The 19399-nt window shown below is 42.1% G+C and overlaps 2 protein-coding genes across 10 annotated transcripts in view; both read right to left on the reverse strand.

Annotated features, from left to right (window-relative positions):
• Positions 1–12882, reverse strand: part of LOC106562412 (membrane-associated phosphatidylinositol transfer protein 2) — a 63490-nt gene extending 50608 nt beyond the window's left edge. For 7 of the 8 annotated variants that reach the window (XM_045688835.1, XM_045688829.1, XM_045688836.1 and 4 more), the window contains exons 1-2: positions 12323–12881; positions 5331–5451 (exon numbers count right to left, since the gene is read on the reverse strand). The gene's annotated coding sequence lies outside the window, so the exon portion shown is untranslated. Of the gene's footprint in view, positions 1–5330; positions 5452–12322 lie in introns of all 8 variants that reach the window. The other variant, XM_045688826.1, reaches the window with a different exon arrangement.
• A 4033-nt stretch (positions 12883–16915) lies between these two features.
• LOC106562457 (M-phase phosphoprotein 9) overlaps positions 16916–19399 on the reverse strand; it is a 36002-nt gene continuing 33518 nt past the window's right edge. For both annotated transcript variants that reach the window (XM_014127364.2, XM_014127356.2), the window contains exon 23: positions 16916–18762. In XM_014127364.2, the coding sequence (XP_013982839.2) occupies positions 18661–18762 (102 nt within the window). In that variant the 3' untranslated portion in view covers positions 16916–18660. The remainder of the gene's footprint in view (positions 18763–19399) is intronic.

Consider the following 19399-nt stretch of genomic DNA (forward strand, 5'->3'; position numbering starts at 1 on the left):
GTTAACATATGTAGCTTAAGAAACAAGGTTCATGAAATTAATTACTTTCTAGTAACAGATGACATCCATTATCTGACTATCTCTGAAAATAATGTAGAGAATACCTTTGATGATACAGTGGTACCAATACAAGGTTATAACATTTACAGAAAATACAGAAATGCCAGGGTGGAGGTGTTGCAGTTTATATTCAGTACCACATTCCTGTAAAGATTAGAGATGATCTCATGTTAAATACTATTGAAGTCATATGGCTACAGGTTCATCTGCCTCACCTAAAGCCCATTCTTGTGGGAAGCTGCTATAGCCACCAAGTGCTAATAGTCAGTATCTCGATAACATGTGTGAAATGCTTGATAATGTATATGTGATATCAACAGAGAGGTATATTTTCTGGGTGATCTAAATATTGACTGGCTTTCATAAGCTGCCAACTCAAGAAAAAGCTTATCAGTCAACCTACCAGGGTAGTTACAAACAGCACAGGAATGAAATCATCAACATGTATTCATCACATCTTTACTAATGCTGCAGAAATGTGCTTGAAAGCAGTATCCAGTAAATGTAGTGAATATAGTAGCCATATCTAGGAAAACCTAAGTTCCAAAGACTGGGCCTAACATACACGGCTCAAAAAAATAAAGGGAACACTTAAACAACAATGTAACTCCAAGTCAATCACACTTCTGTGAAATCAAACTGTCCACTTAGGAAGCAACACTGATTGACAATAAATTTCACATGCTGTTGTGCAAATGGAATAGACAACAGGTGGAAATTATAGGCAATTAGCAAGACACGCCCAATAAAAGGAGTGGTTCGGCAGGTAGTGATCACTTCTCAGTTCTTATGCTTCCTGGCTGATGTTTTGGTCACTTTTGAATGCTGGCGGTGCTTTCACTCTAGTGGTAGCATGAGACGGAGTCTACAACCCACACAAGTGGCTCAGGTAGTGCAGCTCATCCAGGATGGCACATCAATGCGAGCTGTGGCAAGAAGGTTTGCTGTGTCTGTCAGCGTAGTGTCCAGAGCATGGAGGCGCTACCAGGAGACAGGCCAGTACATCAGGAGACGTGGAGGAGGCCGTAGGAGGGCAACAACCCAGCAGCAGGACCGCTACCTCCGCCTTTGTGCAAGGAGGAGCAGGAGAAGCACTGCCAGAGCCCTGCAAAATGACCTCCAGCAGGCCACAAATGTGCATGTGTCTGCTCAAACGGTCAGAAACAGACTCCATGAGGGTGGTATGAGGGCCCGACGTCCACAGGTGGGGGTTGTGCCGACAGCCCAACACCGTGCAGGACGTTTGGCATTTGCCAGAGAACACCAAGATTGGCAAATTCGCCACTGGCGCCCTGTGCTCTTCACAGATGAAGCAGGTTCACAATGAGCACATGTGGCAGACGTGAGAGTCTGGAGATGCCGTGGAGAACGTTCTGCTGCCTGCAACATCCTCCAGCATGACCGGTTTGGCGGTGGGTCAGTCATGGTGTGGGGTGGCATTTCTTTGGGGGGCCGCACAGCCCTCCATGTGCTCGCCAGAGGTAGCCTGACTGCCATTAGGTACCGAGATGAGATCCTCAGACCCCTTGTGATGCTGGTGCGGTTGGCCCTGGGTTCCTCCTAATGCAAACAATGCTAGACCTCATGTGGCTGTAGTGTGTCAGCAGTTCCTGCAAGAGGAAGGCATTGATGCTATGGACTGGCCCGCCCGTTCCCCAGACCTGAATCCAATTGAGCACATCTGGGACATCATGTCTCGCTCCATCCACCAACGCCACGTTGCACCACAGACTGTCCAGGAGTTGGCAGATGCTTTAGTCCAGGTCTGGGAGGAGATCCCTCAGGAGACCATCCGCCACCTCATCAGGAGCATGCCCAGGCGTTGTAGGGAGGTCATACAGGCACGTGGAGGCCACACACACTACTGAGCCTCATTTTGACTTGTTTTAAGGACATTATATCAAAGTTGGATCAGCCTGTAGTGTGGTTTTCCACTTTAATTTTGAGTGTCACTCCAAATCCAGACCTCCATGGGTTGATAAATTGGATTTCCATTGATTATTTTTGTGTGATTTTGTTGTCAGCACATTCAACTATGTAAAGAAAAAAGTATTTAATAAGATTATTTCATTCATTCAGATCTAGGATGTGTTATTTTAGTGTTCCCTTAATTTTTTTGAGCAGTATATACACACACACACACGCATACACACACACACGCATACACACACATACATACATATATATATATATATATATATATATATATATATAATAGTAGTGGTCATACAATAAGTTTTGTAATGATTCCTATGTTGTTGATGTAAAGAATATTTGTTGGTCCATGGTGTGTAATGAGGAGCAAATAGATGTTGCACTTGACACATTTACGAAATTGCTCATCTCAGTTACTAATAAGCATGCACCCATTAAGAACATGACTGTAAAAACTTAAATCCCTGTGGATTGATGCGAAATTGAAAAATTGTAGGGTTGAGAGGGATGAGGCAAAGGGAATGGCAAATAAATCTGGCTGCACAACCGACTGGCAAACACACTGTACATTGAGAAATCATGTGACTAAACCGAACAAAAAGAAGAAGAAACTACACTATGAAACAAAGATAAATGACAAAGAATGACAGTAAAATGCTTTGGAGCACCTTCAATTAAATGTTGGGAAAAAAGGCAAACTCAGCTCCATCATTCATTGAATCAGATGGCTCATTCATTACAAACCCGGAGGATATTACCAAATACTTGAATGATTTTTTAATTGGTAAGATTAGAAAATGTAGGCATGACATGCCATCAACAAACACTGACACTACACATCCAAGTATATCTGACCAAATTCTGAACAAGAATTGTAATTTTGAATTCCGTAAAGTGAGTGTGGAAGAGGTGAAAAATGTTTTGTTGTCTATCAACGATGACAAGCCACCGGGGTCTGACAACTTGGATGGAAAGTTACTGAGGATAATAGCGGATGATATTGCCACTCCTGTTTGCCATATCTTAAATTTAAGCCTAATAGAAAGTGTGTGCTCTCAGGCCTGGAGGGAAGCAAAAGTCATTCCACTACCTAAGAATAGTAAAATCCCCTTTACTGGCTCAAATAGCCGACCAATCAGCCTGTTACCAACCATTAGTTAACTTTTGGAAAAAATTGTGTTTGACGAGATACAATGCTATTTTACAGTAAACAAATTAACAACAGACTTTCAGCATGCTTATAGGGAAGGACATTCAACAAGCACAGCACTTACACAAATCACTGATGATTGGCTTTGAGAAATTTATGATAAAAAGGGAGCTGTTTTGTTAGACTTCAGTGCGGCATTATCAATCATAGTCTGCTGTTGGAAAAACGTATGCGTTATGGCTTTACACCCCCTGCTACATTGTGGATAAAGAGTCACCTGTCTAACAGAACACAGAGGGTGTTCTTCAATGGAAGCCTCTCCAACATAATCCAGGTGGAATCAGGAATTCCCCAGAGCAGCTCTTGGACCCTTACATTTTTCAATCTTTACTAACGACATGCCACTGGCTTTCAGTAAAGCCTATGTGTGTCTATGTATGTGGATGACTCAACACTATACACGTCAGCTACTACAGCAACTGAAATGACTGCAACACTTAACAAAGAGCTGCAGTTAGTTTCAGAATGGGTGGCAAGGAATAAGTTAGTCCTAAATATTTCAAAAACTAAAAGCATTGTATTTGGGACCTCAACTAAATCTTGTAATAAATAATGTGGAAATTGAGCAAGTTGAGGTGACTAAATTGCTTGGAGTAACTCTGGATTGTAAACTGTCATGGTCAAAACATGTTGATACAACAGTAGCTAAGATGGGGGAGAAGTCTGTCCATTATAAAGCGCTGCTCTACCTTCATAACAGCACCATCAACAAGGCAGGTCCTACAGGCCCTAGTTTTGTCACACCTGGACTACTGTTTAGTCCTGTGGTCAGGTGCCACAAAGTGGGACTGAGGAAAATTGGCTCAGAACAGGACAGCACGGCTGACCCTTGGATATACACAGAGAGCAGATATTAATAATATGCATGTCAATCTCTCCTGGCTCAAAGTAGAGGAGAGATTGACTTCATCCATACTTGTATTTGTGAGAAGTATTGACATGTTGAAAGCACTGAGCTGTCTGTTTAAACGACTAGCACACAGCTCAGACGCCCATGCATACCCCACAAGACATGCCACCAGAGGTCTCTTCACAGTCCCCAAGTCCAGAACAGACTATGGGAGGTGCACAGTACTACATAGAGTCATGACTACATGATAACATACACACACGTACACATGGATTTAGTGTTGTAGACATGTGGTAGCAGCTAATGGGGATTCATAATAAATAAATAATACCTTTTTAAAAAACGCTGACGTGAAGTTTCCCCTAGACATAAAAAAGGACGTCAATTTTGGTGGCGCATGCGGTGGTAAAACAGTTTCAGGATGTTGCCAATGCCATCTTACTGAAAACGAGGCATTATGGAGATAAGCAATGTGGTAAGCCAGTAAGCTGGTTGTGACGTAAAAGACAGGCGTATTTCAGTAATAACACCATTTATTTTATCTTCTCCAAAATAGTTCCCAGGAATAGCAGTTGCCAGAGTAGAATGTTTTTTTGTTTTTTTTACATAGTCTCTCCTGATGACAAAACTATTAAAGCTTCTGTCATGTACTTTTCCCCCCATTCTAACCCATTTTGCTTCAGGAAATGAGAGCCTAAAAGAAAGACATTTGTGTGTGTGTGTGGGGGGATATATGGAGAGAGAAATACAGAGGGTCTGATTAGCAAATAGGTATCTTTGTGGCACTTGGTAGGACAATGATGTGCTTTGACTAAGAGGAAAGGGTGTATTTTCACAGTGTTAAGCCACAAATGTATGTTACTCACATACAAACACTCATGGGGTACTGTAAATAGGGAACCAATGACTATTGAGTAAGTACACCGTTATATGAAACCTAGTTACGAAAGGGCAGCCCTGCATCATATCATAAGACATTCACACACACACATCCACCCTCCCACAAACACACCCCACTCGTGTCTCTGTAACTTGTGCTGCCATTGTTTCATTGATGGCTCGACTATACAATAAAAATACTTTTGGTTGACTATGCAATAAAAAAAATCTTGCCCATAAAAAAATCTAGATTTTGATGGCTCCAGTAGAGAGCGGCTGCCACAGCTCTGTAATAACACAAACTAATGAGTGTGACTTAGAACCAGACAAGCTGAATGGAATAGTCATTCATTGGCTGGGAAGCCATGTTCAATGGTCTGGAATCCCTGTGTTTACCCTGCTATAAATAGCCTCTTGGTGGGGATGACATGGCATCCTGTGACAGCTTCTCTCTCTCTCCCTCTGGTCTTGTTGCAGCAGTGGAGCTCCTGCTGCTGCTGCTGATGGAGTCCACAGCCTTATCGAAAGAGGGGATGGCAAGAGGGAGGGGGAGAAGAAAGGCGGCAATCAATAGTATGACTCATTGTTTCTGCGCTGGCTGCTTCCTAACAGTATTCATAATACAAACCTAATTATTCTGCCTTGATTATCACACACAGCAGAGCTCCCTGTTCATCCAGACTCCTCATACATAATGCCAGTCATTCTGTCTGAGAGAGGAAGGAATAAGGGCCATTTCATAGAGCAGGAAGTCATTTCTATGTATTGAAATAGGCCTGGGTTAATTGTAATTAGGTGTGTTAGGTGAAGCGGGGTGTAGAGGGGACTGGAGCGGCGAGGCGCCAGGTTCCCTTGAGCCCAAGATACAAATTAACACACACCCCTCAGGGCTGAAACAGGCAGTGTTCTCCTATGGGACGGCTGCTCCCCACTGTCTATAGAGTAATTACCTTAAAGGGGAAATCTGCAGTTGCTACATTCATTTTTCGATTGATAGATTCATGATGTGTACCCACTGATTCTTGAAGAATATAACTTACAAATGCCTATCATTTTGATATCATGGATGGTCAGCCCTTGTACCCATAGCTCTGTCTGTGATTTTGAGAGTGGTTAGATTTCTCCTGCCCCATCTTTACAGGGGGGGGGGGGGGGGGGCGCATTGACTATTATTGACTCAACTGCGGAGTGCCCCATTAAACTCCCAGAGGAACCAGGCCCCTGATCAATGTTCCCTCAAATGTTTGGGGGCACTGAGTAAATTTCAGGTCTGCTGAGCGCAAATTCTGTGCAACTTCCATCGATGTTCACTGTGAACACTGAGGCTGTACCCACTTTAAGTTACAGTTTTAACAGTGGCCAAGTAGGCTACTGTGGCCATTTGATCATAATGTAGGCCTACATTCCATCAGACTTTTGAAAATAAACATGCATTAATTAACCTGTTTATCCACATTTCCTTCAGACAAGGTGACTAAACATGTTTGTGTCGTTTGATGCAAGAAACTTTACAAAATAAAATGCATTATTATTCCCATACCATTATTACAGATAGTCAGACAAATTATACTACCCTCTCTGCCTATTGGCTACTTAACTTATTCAAGCATGTTTCAAAATACAACACTGCCCCTTTAAGACAAAAAAAATATATACTCTTTACCTGACTAGCTTTTCAAAGATGTCTAGAAATGTACACGTTTTGTGCTCTTGTAGGAAGCAATCACTCCCCCATTGCTGACTACAAATGATCTATAACTGGGCGAATAACTCACCAACTAACAAAGGATATGAACAAAATGTGCACAAGTGGCTACATGCAGCTCTTTCTTTGATCTCAAAACAATCACATCTACTCATGACCACTGCTGTAAGCACAGTCCAGTTGAAAGTAAACAGCTTAGATCCATATATGGCAATGTTCTACTTGCATATAGGCCTACTGCAGCTCTGATTGGTTATGCTGCACCGGTCTGTGAAGAGTACGGGCTGAGTCTTGCTTGTCAATGCAACTGTCTCTGCAGAAAAAGCTCAGTGTGTCCCTCAGTGATGTAGTGATGTCTTTGGTCATATGGTGAGAGACAGAAAAAGAACACTATTCCAAAGTGTTCTTTTTCTGTATCTGGTCCTGCTGTGATGTGTGTATATCATAGAGATAGATAGAGGACTTTAGTGCCCAAAAGCCTGCTTCAGAATGGGCAGCGCCGTTGATGATTTTCAACATTTTGAAGTAGTCAACTGGATGGGACTTCATATGAGTTAAGGAAGGATCACATAATTCCATCTAGGTCATCAGGAGGGATCAGTTAATGAATTATACTCTTGAGCAAACCTTCCATAACTGCAGGTGGCAGTAAATCATCAACCTTGGCTTTATACCCGTTCAAACAACACACTCCAGGTGGCAGTATGCACCCTTTCAGTTTGTTTACCAACTCATAGAAGTAATTGGGCGCTGCCCAAGCAAACACCATAATGGGACAGATACAATGTTGCATCCTCTAACTATCTCTATGGTGTACATTCAGTTCCTCATTGAAAGCAGTGACCACACCAAAAGAGAAATAATACATTGTCATGCCTTTTTTGGAGAAATGCACTGTTTATTCTACAGAGACTGAGGATAAAGCAATTAAGCTGCCCTGCTAAGAAAACTATTACTGCACAGGCATGCACATACAGTTAGCCTCTAACAGAATACCTTGTTATAGCTGACCGTGAGTGTTATCAAAGTTGCTTTAGTATGAAGATATGTAGAAACTGCTTCGCCAATGGAAATCTTAAGGTTAATTGCCTAACCTCTGTTCTCTGATATTATGAGTCAGATATATCATATGCGGGGGATTCGCTAAGGATCGCCTACTCTCGGAATTAGCCATCAAAAGCGTCTGTCGGAGACAGACAGGTAGAGTGGCAAATTAGGGGAGACCCTCACCTTCCTTAAAATGAGCCACTCTCCCGCCCTCTGGTTATTCTCAAGCATGGTTCACTTCCTCACGCTCTTGCGAGCAGGGGAACCAGATATATATTCCTCACGCTCTTGCGAGCAGGGGAACCAGATATATCACTCATAATATCAGAGAGCCAAGTTTATGCAAATTCTCTTTCAATTATTTGCTTTCAATATCTCAGATGTGGGGATACGGCCAACTCGCATTATGCAAAACATGCTCTTCAAAGCCAGGGTGGTCCCAACATCAGCAACCCTCTGAGTTCCCGAAACTAAGGGAGTACGCACTGAGAAGGAGACTCCCCCCCTTTAGAGATGACATAACAGTGAAAGATAAACTATATCACTATCTGGGCCTTGGCAGCCCGAGAAAAACGGCTAAAGGACCTTAACAACGATTAACCTTCTCTCTGTCCCCCCAAAAAATAATGCAAAGAGCATTGGACCATTGAAAACAGAGTAGGAAGGAACAATCAGCTTACGCCTTGATCACAGCGACAGCGTCATTGCATTTTGGTACACCAGAAGTCCATTCACTTCAAATGGAGCGCTGCGTTTGCCTTCCAGCACTGCGTTGCAGAGGCAGTTGCAGTGCGTTCTGTGTGGTGCATATGTTGGATTTATCGAAAGTATGCGTCAAACTGAATGCTGATGACTTGACAGAAAACTGATGACTTGATAGAAATGGTAGCAGAAGGTGAATGCTGAACTTTTGTTGCGCCCATATCCAGATGACACTGCGTGACATTTTGCGCATTAATACTGTCGGTGAGATCAAGGTGTAAGTCATACCACTTCTCCAAGAAAAATGCAACAACTGTTAAACAGAGAGCGTGCACAAGTGGCTGGCAGCTCTTCCACCCCAAACGGCGTGGTCACCGTTTTTGGGATGGGGTCCCCTAGGGCCCTCACAGGGTCGTCGATTCTACCAGGCTGCAGCAAGTTAGTCTGGATAGTTGCGGGAAGCGGGCTCTCTCAGGACACTGTCACTGACTTACCCAATGATAAAGACAGGGATATGGGCGATAATCTCCGCTAGTGCCAATAAGATAGGCTATAGGACTAGCCTACTGTTGAGTTGAGAGTTTTGATAACTAAAGACAGATTAGAGTTTTTTCTTTGTCTTTTCTCCTTTGTGTTGTTCCCGCGATTGTATTTTGGAATATTGCGATAGGCCCAGGACTATTTTAGATGTTTCACTGACATTCCTCCCCTCAACAATCAGCTAGGCCAGGGACGGGCAAAAATCTGAACTCATCATCAGGGGCCGCAGTGGCTCCCATTTTTAGTTTTCACATACAAACTGTATATGTCCGAACTCAGAATCAAATATGCTTCACAAAACTAACATGGTAGAGGATTTATTTTGATTGGCGATTTTCTGCATTTATCAGAGTCCCATCACGTAAATTGATTTGATATGCGTCCATGTAAAAAAGATTATTAGGGAAATTGTTCTTCTTGCAAAGCATGTAAACCCGACATGGGTGAAAACACCATCAAATTAAAGCTGACATTCTGCACTTTAACCTCATAGTTATTGTATAATTTTACATCCAGTGTTGGAGTACAGAGCCAAAACAACAAAAAATGTGTCACTGTCCCAACACTTTTGGAGTTCACTGTATTTCAAATACATGTGAGAGAAATACCACCCATCTCTGTTGATATACACTGAGTGTACAAAACATTAGGAACACCTTCCTAATATTGACTTACATCCCCTTTTGCCCCCAGAACAGCCTCAATTCGTCAGGGCATGGACTCTAGGTGTCGAAAGCGTTCCACAGGGATGCTGGCCCTTTGAGACTCCAATGCTTTACAAAGTTGTGTCAAGTTGGCTGGATGTCCTTTGGATGGTAGACCATTCTTGACAGACACGGGAAACTGTGAGCGTGAAAAACCCAGCAGCGTTGCAGTTCTTGACACACTCAAACCGGTGCGCCTGGCACCTACTACCTTACTACCAAAAAGGCACTTAAATCTTTTGTCTTGCTCATTCCCCCTCTGAATGGCATACACAATCCATGTCTCAACTGTCTCAAGGCTTAAAAATCCTTCTTTAACCTGTCTCCTCCCCTTCATCTACACTGATTGAAGTGGATTTAACAGGTGACATTAATAAGGGATCATAGCTTTCACGTGGTCAGTCTTTGTCATGGAAAGAGCAGGTGCTCCTAATGTTTTGTACATTCAGTGTTCATATATTTTTTTCTTCATTATAGCTAACTCTAACCCTGTTCCTATCAGGCAGTGTGGAAGGAAGACACCTAAACCCGTTAAAGACTCCAGCCACCCAGCCATAGAATGTTCTCTGTTTCCGCACGGCAAGTGGTACCGGTGCATCAAGTCTGACACCAACAGGCTCCTGAACAGCTTCTATCCCCAAACCATGACTGCTAAATAGCTAACAAAATGGCTACACGGACTATCCGAGTCGACCCTTGTATTTTATTTTTGCAGTCTCTATGCACAATCACAGGACTCTACACACTCACACACACAGACACTCCAATACACTTAATTTACTCACACACACAACATATACACACATTTATACTGACGCTACACATATGCACACACACTCACATACACTACATTACCAAAAGTATGTGGACACTTGCTCGTCAAACATCTCATTCCAAAATGATGGGCATTAATATGGGGTTGGTCCCCCCCTTTGCTGCTGTAACAGCCTCCACTCTTCTGGGTAGGCTTTCCACTAGATGTTGGAACATTGCTGCGGGGACTTGCTTCCATTCAGCCACAAGAGCATTAGTGAGGTCGGCCACTGATGTTGGGCGATTAGGCCTGGCTCGCAGTCAGTGTTCCAATTCATCCCAAAGGTGTTTGATGGGGTTGAGGTCAGGGCTCTGTTTAGGCCAGTCAAGTTCTTCCACACCGATCTCGACAAACCATTTCTGTATGTTCGCTTTGTGCACGGGGGTATTGTCATGCTGAAATAGGAAAGGGCCTTCCCCCCAAAACGTTGGAAGCACAAAATCGTCTAGAATGTCATTGTATGCCATAGCGTTAAGATTTCCCTTCACTGGAACTAAGGGGCCTAGCCTGAACCATGAAAAACAGCCCCAGACTATTATTCCTCCTCCACCAACCTTTACAGTTGGCACTATGTATTGGGGGAGGTAGCGTTCTCCTGGCATCTGCCAAACCCAGATTCGTCCATCAGACTTCCAGATGGTGAAGTGTGATTCATCACTCCAGAGTCCAATGGCGGCAAGCTTTACACCAGTCCAGCCGACGCTTGGCATTGCGCATGGTGATCTTAGGTTTGTCTGCGGCTACTCGACCATGGAAACCCATTTCATGAAGCTCCCGACGAACAGTTATTATGCTGACGTTGCTTCCAGAGGCAGTTTGGAACTCGGTTGTGAGTGGACAGACGAACGCTACGCGCTTCAGCACTCGGCGGTCCCGTTCTGTGAGTTTGTGTGGCCTCCACTTCGCAGTTGAGCTGTTGTTGCTTCTAGACGTTTCCACTTCACAATAACAGTTGACATGGGCAGCTCTAGCAGGGCAGACATTTGACAAACTGACTTGTTGAAAAGGTGGCATCCTATGACGGTGCCACGTTGAAAGTCACTGAGCTCTTCAGTAAGGCCATTATACTGCCAATGCTTGTCTATGGAGATTGCATGGCTGTGTATCCCTTGCACATTGTAAATATGGTATTGAAACTGACCCTGTATATAGTATGCTTACTTACTTCTCATGTTCTTATTTATTGTTTGTTATTGTTCTACCTTATGTTATTTTTAGTACTACATTGATATTGATTACTGCATTGTTAGGTTTAGAGCTTGCAAGAAACACATTTCAATGTAGGCCTACTTGTGCATATGACATTAAAACTTAACTTTAACCTAAGTCTCCTAACCTGCTGTGTAAATTATCCTAAACCTGCTACGAAATGTCAATTCTGACAAAAGCTGGATCCCTGCTAGCCATGACCCTATAACTCTGATTAAGGGGAAAGATTGCTCAGAAAATCGTCGTACGCTTACTTCGATTATGACCTTACAGAGTGAAGATTATGATAAACAGAGTGAAGTGCTTACATGACTAATGTCATAACCGGCCTACTGCCATAATCAGTTTAATATCGAATTATTATTTCAAAGTTTAAAATCATGCTCTCTGGTGTAGTAATTTAATGAATTCTGTAGACAGGAGCAATTATATAATTTGAGTATTCAATTCAATGTACTTTTAAGTAGCCTAATGGACGCGCCTCCTACACTTTTTGCTATTGTTTCAAGTCAAATGTCAGCACCCAGCCAGTGAAGGTAAAATGTAAACCGGTTTCCTAGCAACATCTGTCGCTACCTGGCCATTTTTCATCCTCACCATGCTATGCCTTACTGATCGAGCGGCTGTACGCAACCAAACACCAAATCAAGATTATAAGAACACTCACCTGCAATATGATAAAAATTCGTTACTGCAATTCTCCCAACCCGCTGTTGGATTTCCTGGAATTTGTCAAAATACACGCAACACGGCCTATTGGCTAAGAAATGGCTTTACTATAACCAATGACACCTACATCAAATGAAAGGCTACCCCAGCAAATGTGCAAATAATTCTGCATCTATCCATGTCTTTTCCTCCAATAGCGGGCAGTGCTGTCAATTCATCGAGTGTCCTGTCGGTTCACTGTCTTGCCTGATCACGACTCGCACCGAAAAGAGGAACACAATTATCTATCCCCAAGACCTATCTGCATCATGTTCGGGTTGACATTGCCTATTTGTCCGGCCATTCTAGTCTTAATGCCGCGATTAAAGACAGATTACCAAACTACATTCTTCAACGGACATCGCGATGCTTTCATGACATTCCACTTATTTGGATGTGCACCTGCTGTTTCCCCTTTGAGAATAAAGCTGACAGCGAATGTTCATTCTGTCTCTCTCTGCTTTTCAATGACAGCTAACACATCGGACTCGAAACATTCTCCTTCTGGAAATGTACGTAACAAATGACCAGTTGTGGTCGTAGGCTACAGGTCATGTTCCTTGCCCATCCACATCATATGCCACTGACTTCATATCTGTCCTGTAGTAGGCTAGACAGAAAGCGCCCCACAGTGGCTATATACTGTAATCGCAGACCTGGACTGTGCCTCTACTACGTACAGTGTGCAATTATGTGTATAATCAAAGATGATGGATATACTGACAAAATACATGTCTCTCCGCCCTAACAATGGGAGTCGTTGTCCACAAAGCGACACAGTGGGATGTCTAGCTCCCCCCTATCCTTTCTTTGGTGGATGCATCTCATTATTTAAAAATTAGATGGAAGGTTGTTGACGTCAGGCGCCTGTGTTCAATAGGGTGCGATGCTATGCTACTAGCCTCATGCTATGAATAGGCTATGCATAGCCATTTCGAGAAAACTCCGGTATAAAGTGTTTTTATCAAAGTTGCCGGGATGTCACTTTTCCTACTTATATCAGTACACTCTTAACAACTTAAACATTACGAAACTTCTAAATAAGCCAATCATTTTTTATTTTTTTTGACCAAATTAGACTCATTGACCTCCATACAAAAACTCCTTGCTTGGTGGGCGCCAAAAAATAAACACCTGCTGGAGGGAGACAGATTTTCCGTTGAGTTAGGCCTCTATCTTCCTCTTCCTATGTATTGGTAATTGAGAGGCTTTAAGGCCACCGGTAGGACATATTGGCACTCCCCAGTAGGATCAGTCCGCCATAGGAATTAATGGAATTCTACAGTATTTCAATGAAATGTTTCAAGGACAAAATTGCAACAATTGTTGTTGTTGTAGTGGGGACAGCAACATTAATAATTTCTAAAAAAAACTATACTTTAGGGGAAATGTTTTTAATATTTTTATATTTGTATGTTTAGCTCACATAATATAATTGAAAAGTATGCATAAAGGTGTCTGTAATAGAGTAAACGTAGCAGAAAGGAATGTAGACACTATTAAAAAAACATTTATATAGCTTCCACCTGTGAGGGAGGCTTGGTGGCTACAACACAGCACCACCTATCAGTCATCTAGACTAACTACTTACGGCCCTTCCCAACAATGCAGAGAGAGAAAAAATTATAAATAATATAAAAATTAAAGACTAAGACTAGGAATACATACAAAATGAGTAACGATAATTTGGCTATATACACGGGGTACCAGTACCTAGTCGATGTGCAGGGGTACGAGGTAATTGAGGTAGATATGCATATACAGTGCATTTGGAAAGTATTCAGACCCCTTCCCCTTTTCCACATTTTGTTACATTACAGCCGTATTCTAAAATTGATAACATTATACACTACATGACCAAAAGTATGTGGACACTTGCTCGTCGAACATCTCATTACAAAATTATGGGCATTAATATGGAGTTGGTCCCCCTTTTCTGCTATAACAGCCTCCATTGATCATCCTTGAGATGTTTCTACAACTTGATTGGAGTCCATCTGTGGTAAATTCAATTGATTGGACATCATTTGGAAAGGCACACACCTGTCTATATAAGGTCCCATAGTTGACAGTGCATGTCAGAGAAAATACCAAGCCATGAGGTCGCAGGAATTGCTCGTAGAGTTCCTGAGACAGGATTGTGTCGAGGCACAGATCTAGGGAAGGGTACCAAAAAATATCTGCAGCATTGAAGGTCCCCAAGAACACAGTGGCCTTCATCATTCTTCAAGGGAAGAAGTTTGGAACCACCAAGACTCTTCCTAGAGCTGGCCGCCCAGCCAAACTGAGCAATCGGGGGAGAAGGGCCTTGGTCAGGGAGGTGACCAAGAACCCGATGGTCACTCTGACAGAGCTCCAGAGTTCCTCTGCGGAGATGGGAGAACCTTCCAGAAGGACAACCATCTCTGCAGCACTCCATCAGTCAGGCCTTTATGGCAGTGGCCACCCAGCTAGCAATGAGGAATCGGCCCAGAAGCAGCCCTCTTCCGGGGAGCTGGAACTGATTGAATCGGCCTGGAATCGGGTGTCAGACTCGACCCGGAATCAAAATGAATGACTGCCCAGAATCAGCCCAAGTACATCGGGCCGTTTCCGTCTACCGGAATTCCACCGACTTTGCCGGATTTTTACCAGAATCCCCCCAGAAGCGGCTCGGTGCAAATTTTTATAAATGTATACAAAATTACCAGCTTTAGTCATTTTAAATATTACTATTACACATACAAATTATACCCATCCACAAAAAAAATATTTGTGTCGGAGGAAACACCGTACACCTGGTGACCGTGTCAGCTTGCATGCGCCTGGCCTGCCACAGGAGTCGCGATGGGACAAGTACATCCCGGCCGGGCCAAACCCTCCACTAACTCGGACAACGCCCATGGGTCTCTCCCTCCACTAACCCATGTGCGTCGCCTCATGGGTCTCCCGGTCGCGGCCAGCCTGGGTCTCGAACCAGCATCTGGAGGTTAGGTACTGATGAAATCCTTCCTTAGACCGCTGCGCCACTCGGGAGGCTCTATTCAGTTTTTAATGCTTATCAATTGCCTTGCACAAAGTATCAAAATACTAAAATTAAAATACTACTTAAACAGGACTCTTAAAGAATGTAATTTAAATGTTAATTGTATTTTTTGATCACAGAAACAATGAGAAAATATGTAAAAATAATGTTAATTATATAAAGCAGCCCGTTCAATCATCTGCCAGATCCTCAAGTAATACATTTGGGCCAGATAACTCACACCGGAATTGGCCTGAGCGCAATCCCCCATCCTAGCCATAAGTAATAGTGCCGAAGGTGGCCCAGACAAGAGTCTCTGGTCTGATGAAACCAAGATTGAACTCTTTGGCCTGAATGCCAAGCGTCTCGTGTCGTGGAATATTCTAATCAAGTGAGAGACTGTCATTTCTTCAAACAATCATCTTTATTCAATATCGATTAATTATTGCAATAATGAGGCTGGTCGACCCCACACCCTTGGGTGTTGGACCGAGTAACCCAATCTTTACACAAATACAAAGTACTATATATAGCTGACACTAAAAATTGGGGCATCAAAAGCCACTCTAGGTTAATCCGGTCGTTAACTGCACACTAGTGGTTCGGGGGGGGGCAGTGCCCCTGTGACAACAATTTTGGACCCCCTTGTGGCCCCCCTAAATGTGGAGTATGAAATAATTTTTACATAAAGTCTTTGCGATCGTTCTTTTTTTACATCCGTTATTAGACAGTGGCAACGCGGAACATGGTCTTTTGCCTGCTAATGCCTGCAATGCAGTGAAGAAAACGATATGACAATAACGTCTAATGTAACTGGCCCCTCTAACAGTACAACTGGCCCCAGCTTGGCCCCCCCCAGTTGAAATGGTCTAGAACTGCCACTGTATCTGCATAGGGTTGTCATAACCCCATCCTGGTTTAGTTTCCAGATGCAAAGATGATTTTGAGACAATGAGGGATTGTTCTACTCCTAAGCTATCCCTAGTAAAACACATTATTGTCTATGTAATGCAGTCTAACTCATTTGTCAGCTCATGCCATCTCTGGTGCCAATACGCCAAGATTAGCTGCAGGGATCTATAGCGGAGACCATAAAAACACAGACATTAGTAGGACAGAAATGTCTTACTGGTAGTTAAATATGAATTGTTAACCATTAATATCAAATAAATTAGGTAAATACATTATCTTTCCCTCACACACGTCTGGAGGAAACCTGGCACCATCCCTACGGTGAAGCATGGTGGCAGCATCATGCTATGGGGATGTTTTACAGCAGCAGGGACTGGGAGACTAGTCAGGATCGAGGGAAAGATGATCGGAGCAAAGTACAGAGATCCTTGATGAAAACCTGCTCCAGAGAGCTACGAACCTGTTTTTATTTTGTCATTATGGGTTAATGTGTGTAGATTGATTAGGGGAGAAGAAAAGTATTTAATCCATTTTAGAATAAGGCTGCAATGTAACAAAATGTGGAAAAAGTCAAGGGGTCTGAATACTTTCTGAATGCACTGTATATAGTCTTGATAACCCACAGAGACCCAGGTGTTGTAATAATGTAAGCATTATTTATTGAAAGAACAACAGTACATTTTAGTTCCAGTGAAGTTCATGTCAAGTCATTCATTGCCAACTGCAAAAAAACACTACATGGCCAAAAAAACTGAAACAGTGCAAATACTGTATAAATTCCATGCATTACAATAAGACATTGCTTCAAGCAATGTCCATTTGTGGAGCAGTGTACTTGTGTGTAATATTTCAAATGTGTGCTGGTTTCAATTTTTGCAGGAGGTCCATAGTATACCTGGAAGAGAGGGGGGTTAGGTACTGATGGAATCCTTCCCTTCACAACAGAATTAACACAAAATAATGTTCAAAGGAGATAAAATATATAAAAATGGAAAAAGGCAAGCAACTTCAAATTTGCTAAAATACAAGGTTTTTGTAAAAGATTTTCAAGTAATGATGGAACTGGGAAAAACAATGGCTCGGGCAAACTTTTTTTTATTTTTATTGAACGTTGTAGGCTATCAAGATTATTATATTTTTAATGCACCAGGAATAAACATTGTAATGAACACAACAATTAAATGTAATAAATACAATTTTATGCAGTGTACGAGGAATAAAAACATATCAAAACGATGCATAAAAATGTAGACCTAGACTGAGATGGCAGTGGTACATTCCAGATGGGTAAATGACTCTGCTGGATATTAGGATGTTCTGCCATTCATATTTATATTGATTCATAGATGGCTGATAAAAAATCTAATAAAAGTTGAAAAACAAAACAAAAAAACAAAACAAATAATTTGACATAATTTACCTGAATATAGCAAGTAAAGCATATATTATCTCTTTTTATAACGTCTAAAAAAGTAAACGACTTTACAAATCTGTGCATTTCTAAAAATATACTCCGCAAAATTGTGAGCTCTTCCAAACATATAGAAAAATATCCCAGAGTTATATGTGTAAAAAAGACTGTGGGTCATGTACAAGTGATCTGTGATACAGAGTTAAGAGCAGGTTGACCTTTATTGTCATGAGTTTTGCCCCGGAGGCAGAACTGAACGGTTTCCGCTAGATGGGCCAGCTGCAAAGTCAAAATTGGCTGTATAAAAACAAAAATTAGCTTTTTGGTCTTAATTTAAAAAGAACATTTAAAAAAAATTCAATTTCATAATCATCATCTCCAGCACCACCCCAACATCAACATATGTGAAAATGGCACATTTCTATGTTTTGTATTAAAAAAGCTAGAGGAAGAAACGTGTTTCCAATGACATCATCAACCAATTAGTAGACAATTGGTAGGCAAAGCCTACTCACAATTGGTTAAAATCCCACGATGCACACCGATGTCATCGGAAACACTTTTCTTCCTCTATATTTTTTACTACAAAACATTGAAACGCATACATTTCACATATGTTGATGTTGGGGTAGTGCAGATGATGAATACGAAGTTGAAAAATGTTGAAATGTCCCTTTAACATTAGGCATTAGGGTTAGCAGTATGGTTAAGGTTTTAAATCATATTTTATGACATTGTGGCTGTGCCAGCTAGGTGTGACCACTGCAGAGCTGCTCGAGTACATGAGTCATCTCAATAAATGCCAACCTGCGAGTTAAGAGAGAACAATCAGGGTTCTTTATCCAACTACATCACAGAAAACGGTGATATTTATTCATCTATAACTAGGAACAGGAGTTTTTCCTGACCATGCATTCTGACCAGGAAAAGCCCTAGACCCTACCTATGACGTCATCTAATAAAAACATTGCTATATGTTGGCAGAGGAGCGTAGAACGTGGAACCTCTTCAGGGTCATGCGGATGGAACCCAGGTCACGGTTTACGCTCTCTAGACGTTTCTCTAAGGCCACCTGGGGAGTAGGGGAACAGTAATTTAGCTGGAATAGCATAAACATTCACACATACTGTACACAAAGATCTTTGTTTTAAAGTAATATCCCATCTATACTATTTAATTACCTCACACGAGTCCATTTCATCAAACAAACACGTTCATGACAACAAAATGATTATTTAGTCTAGGGATGCACAATCTACCAGTAAGCATACCGGAATCGGCCGATATTAGCCAAAAATGCCAACATCGGCATCGGCTTGATGTCTAGTTTAACGCCAATGTGCAAAACCGATGTCAAAGCTGACGTGCGTACCTATATAACATACAGTTGAAGTCAGAAGTTTACCTTAGCCAAATACATTTAAACTCAGTTCTATTTTTGTTTTATCAGACCAGAGGACATTACTCCAAAAAGTACGATCTTTGTCCCCATGTGCCGTTGCAAACTGTAGTCTGGCTTTTTTTATGGCGGTTTTGGAGCAGTGGCTTCTTCCATGCTGAGCTGCTTTTCAGGTTATGTCGATATAGGACTCGTTTTACTGTGGATATAGATCATTTTGTACCGGTTTCCTCCAGCATCTTCACAAGGTCCTTTGCTGTTGTTCCGGGATTGATTTGCACTTTTCGCACCAAAGTACGTTAATCTCTAG

The sequence above is a fragment of the Salmo salar genome, chromosome ssa01 (genome assembly GCF_905237065.1).
Source record: "Salmo salar chromosome ssa01, Ssal_v3.1, whole genome shotgun sequence".
NCBI lineage: Eukaryota > Metazoa > Chordata > Actinopteri > Salmoniformes > Salmonidae > Salmo > Salmo salar.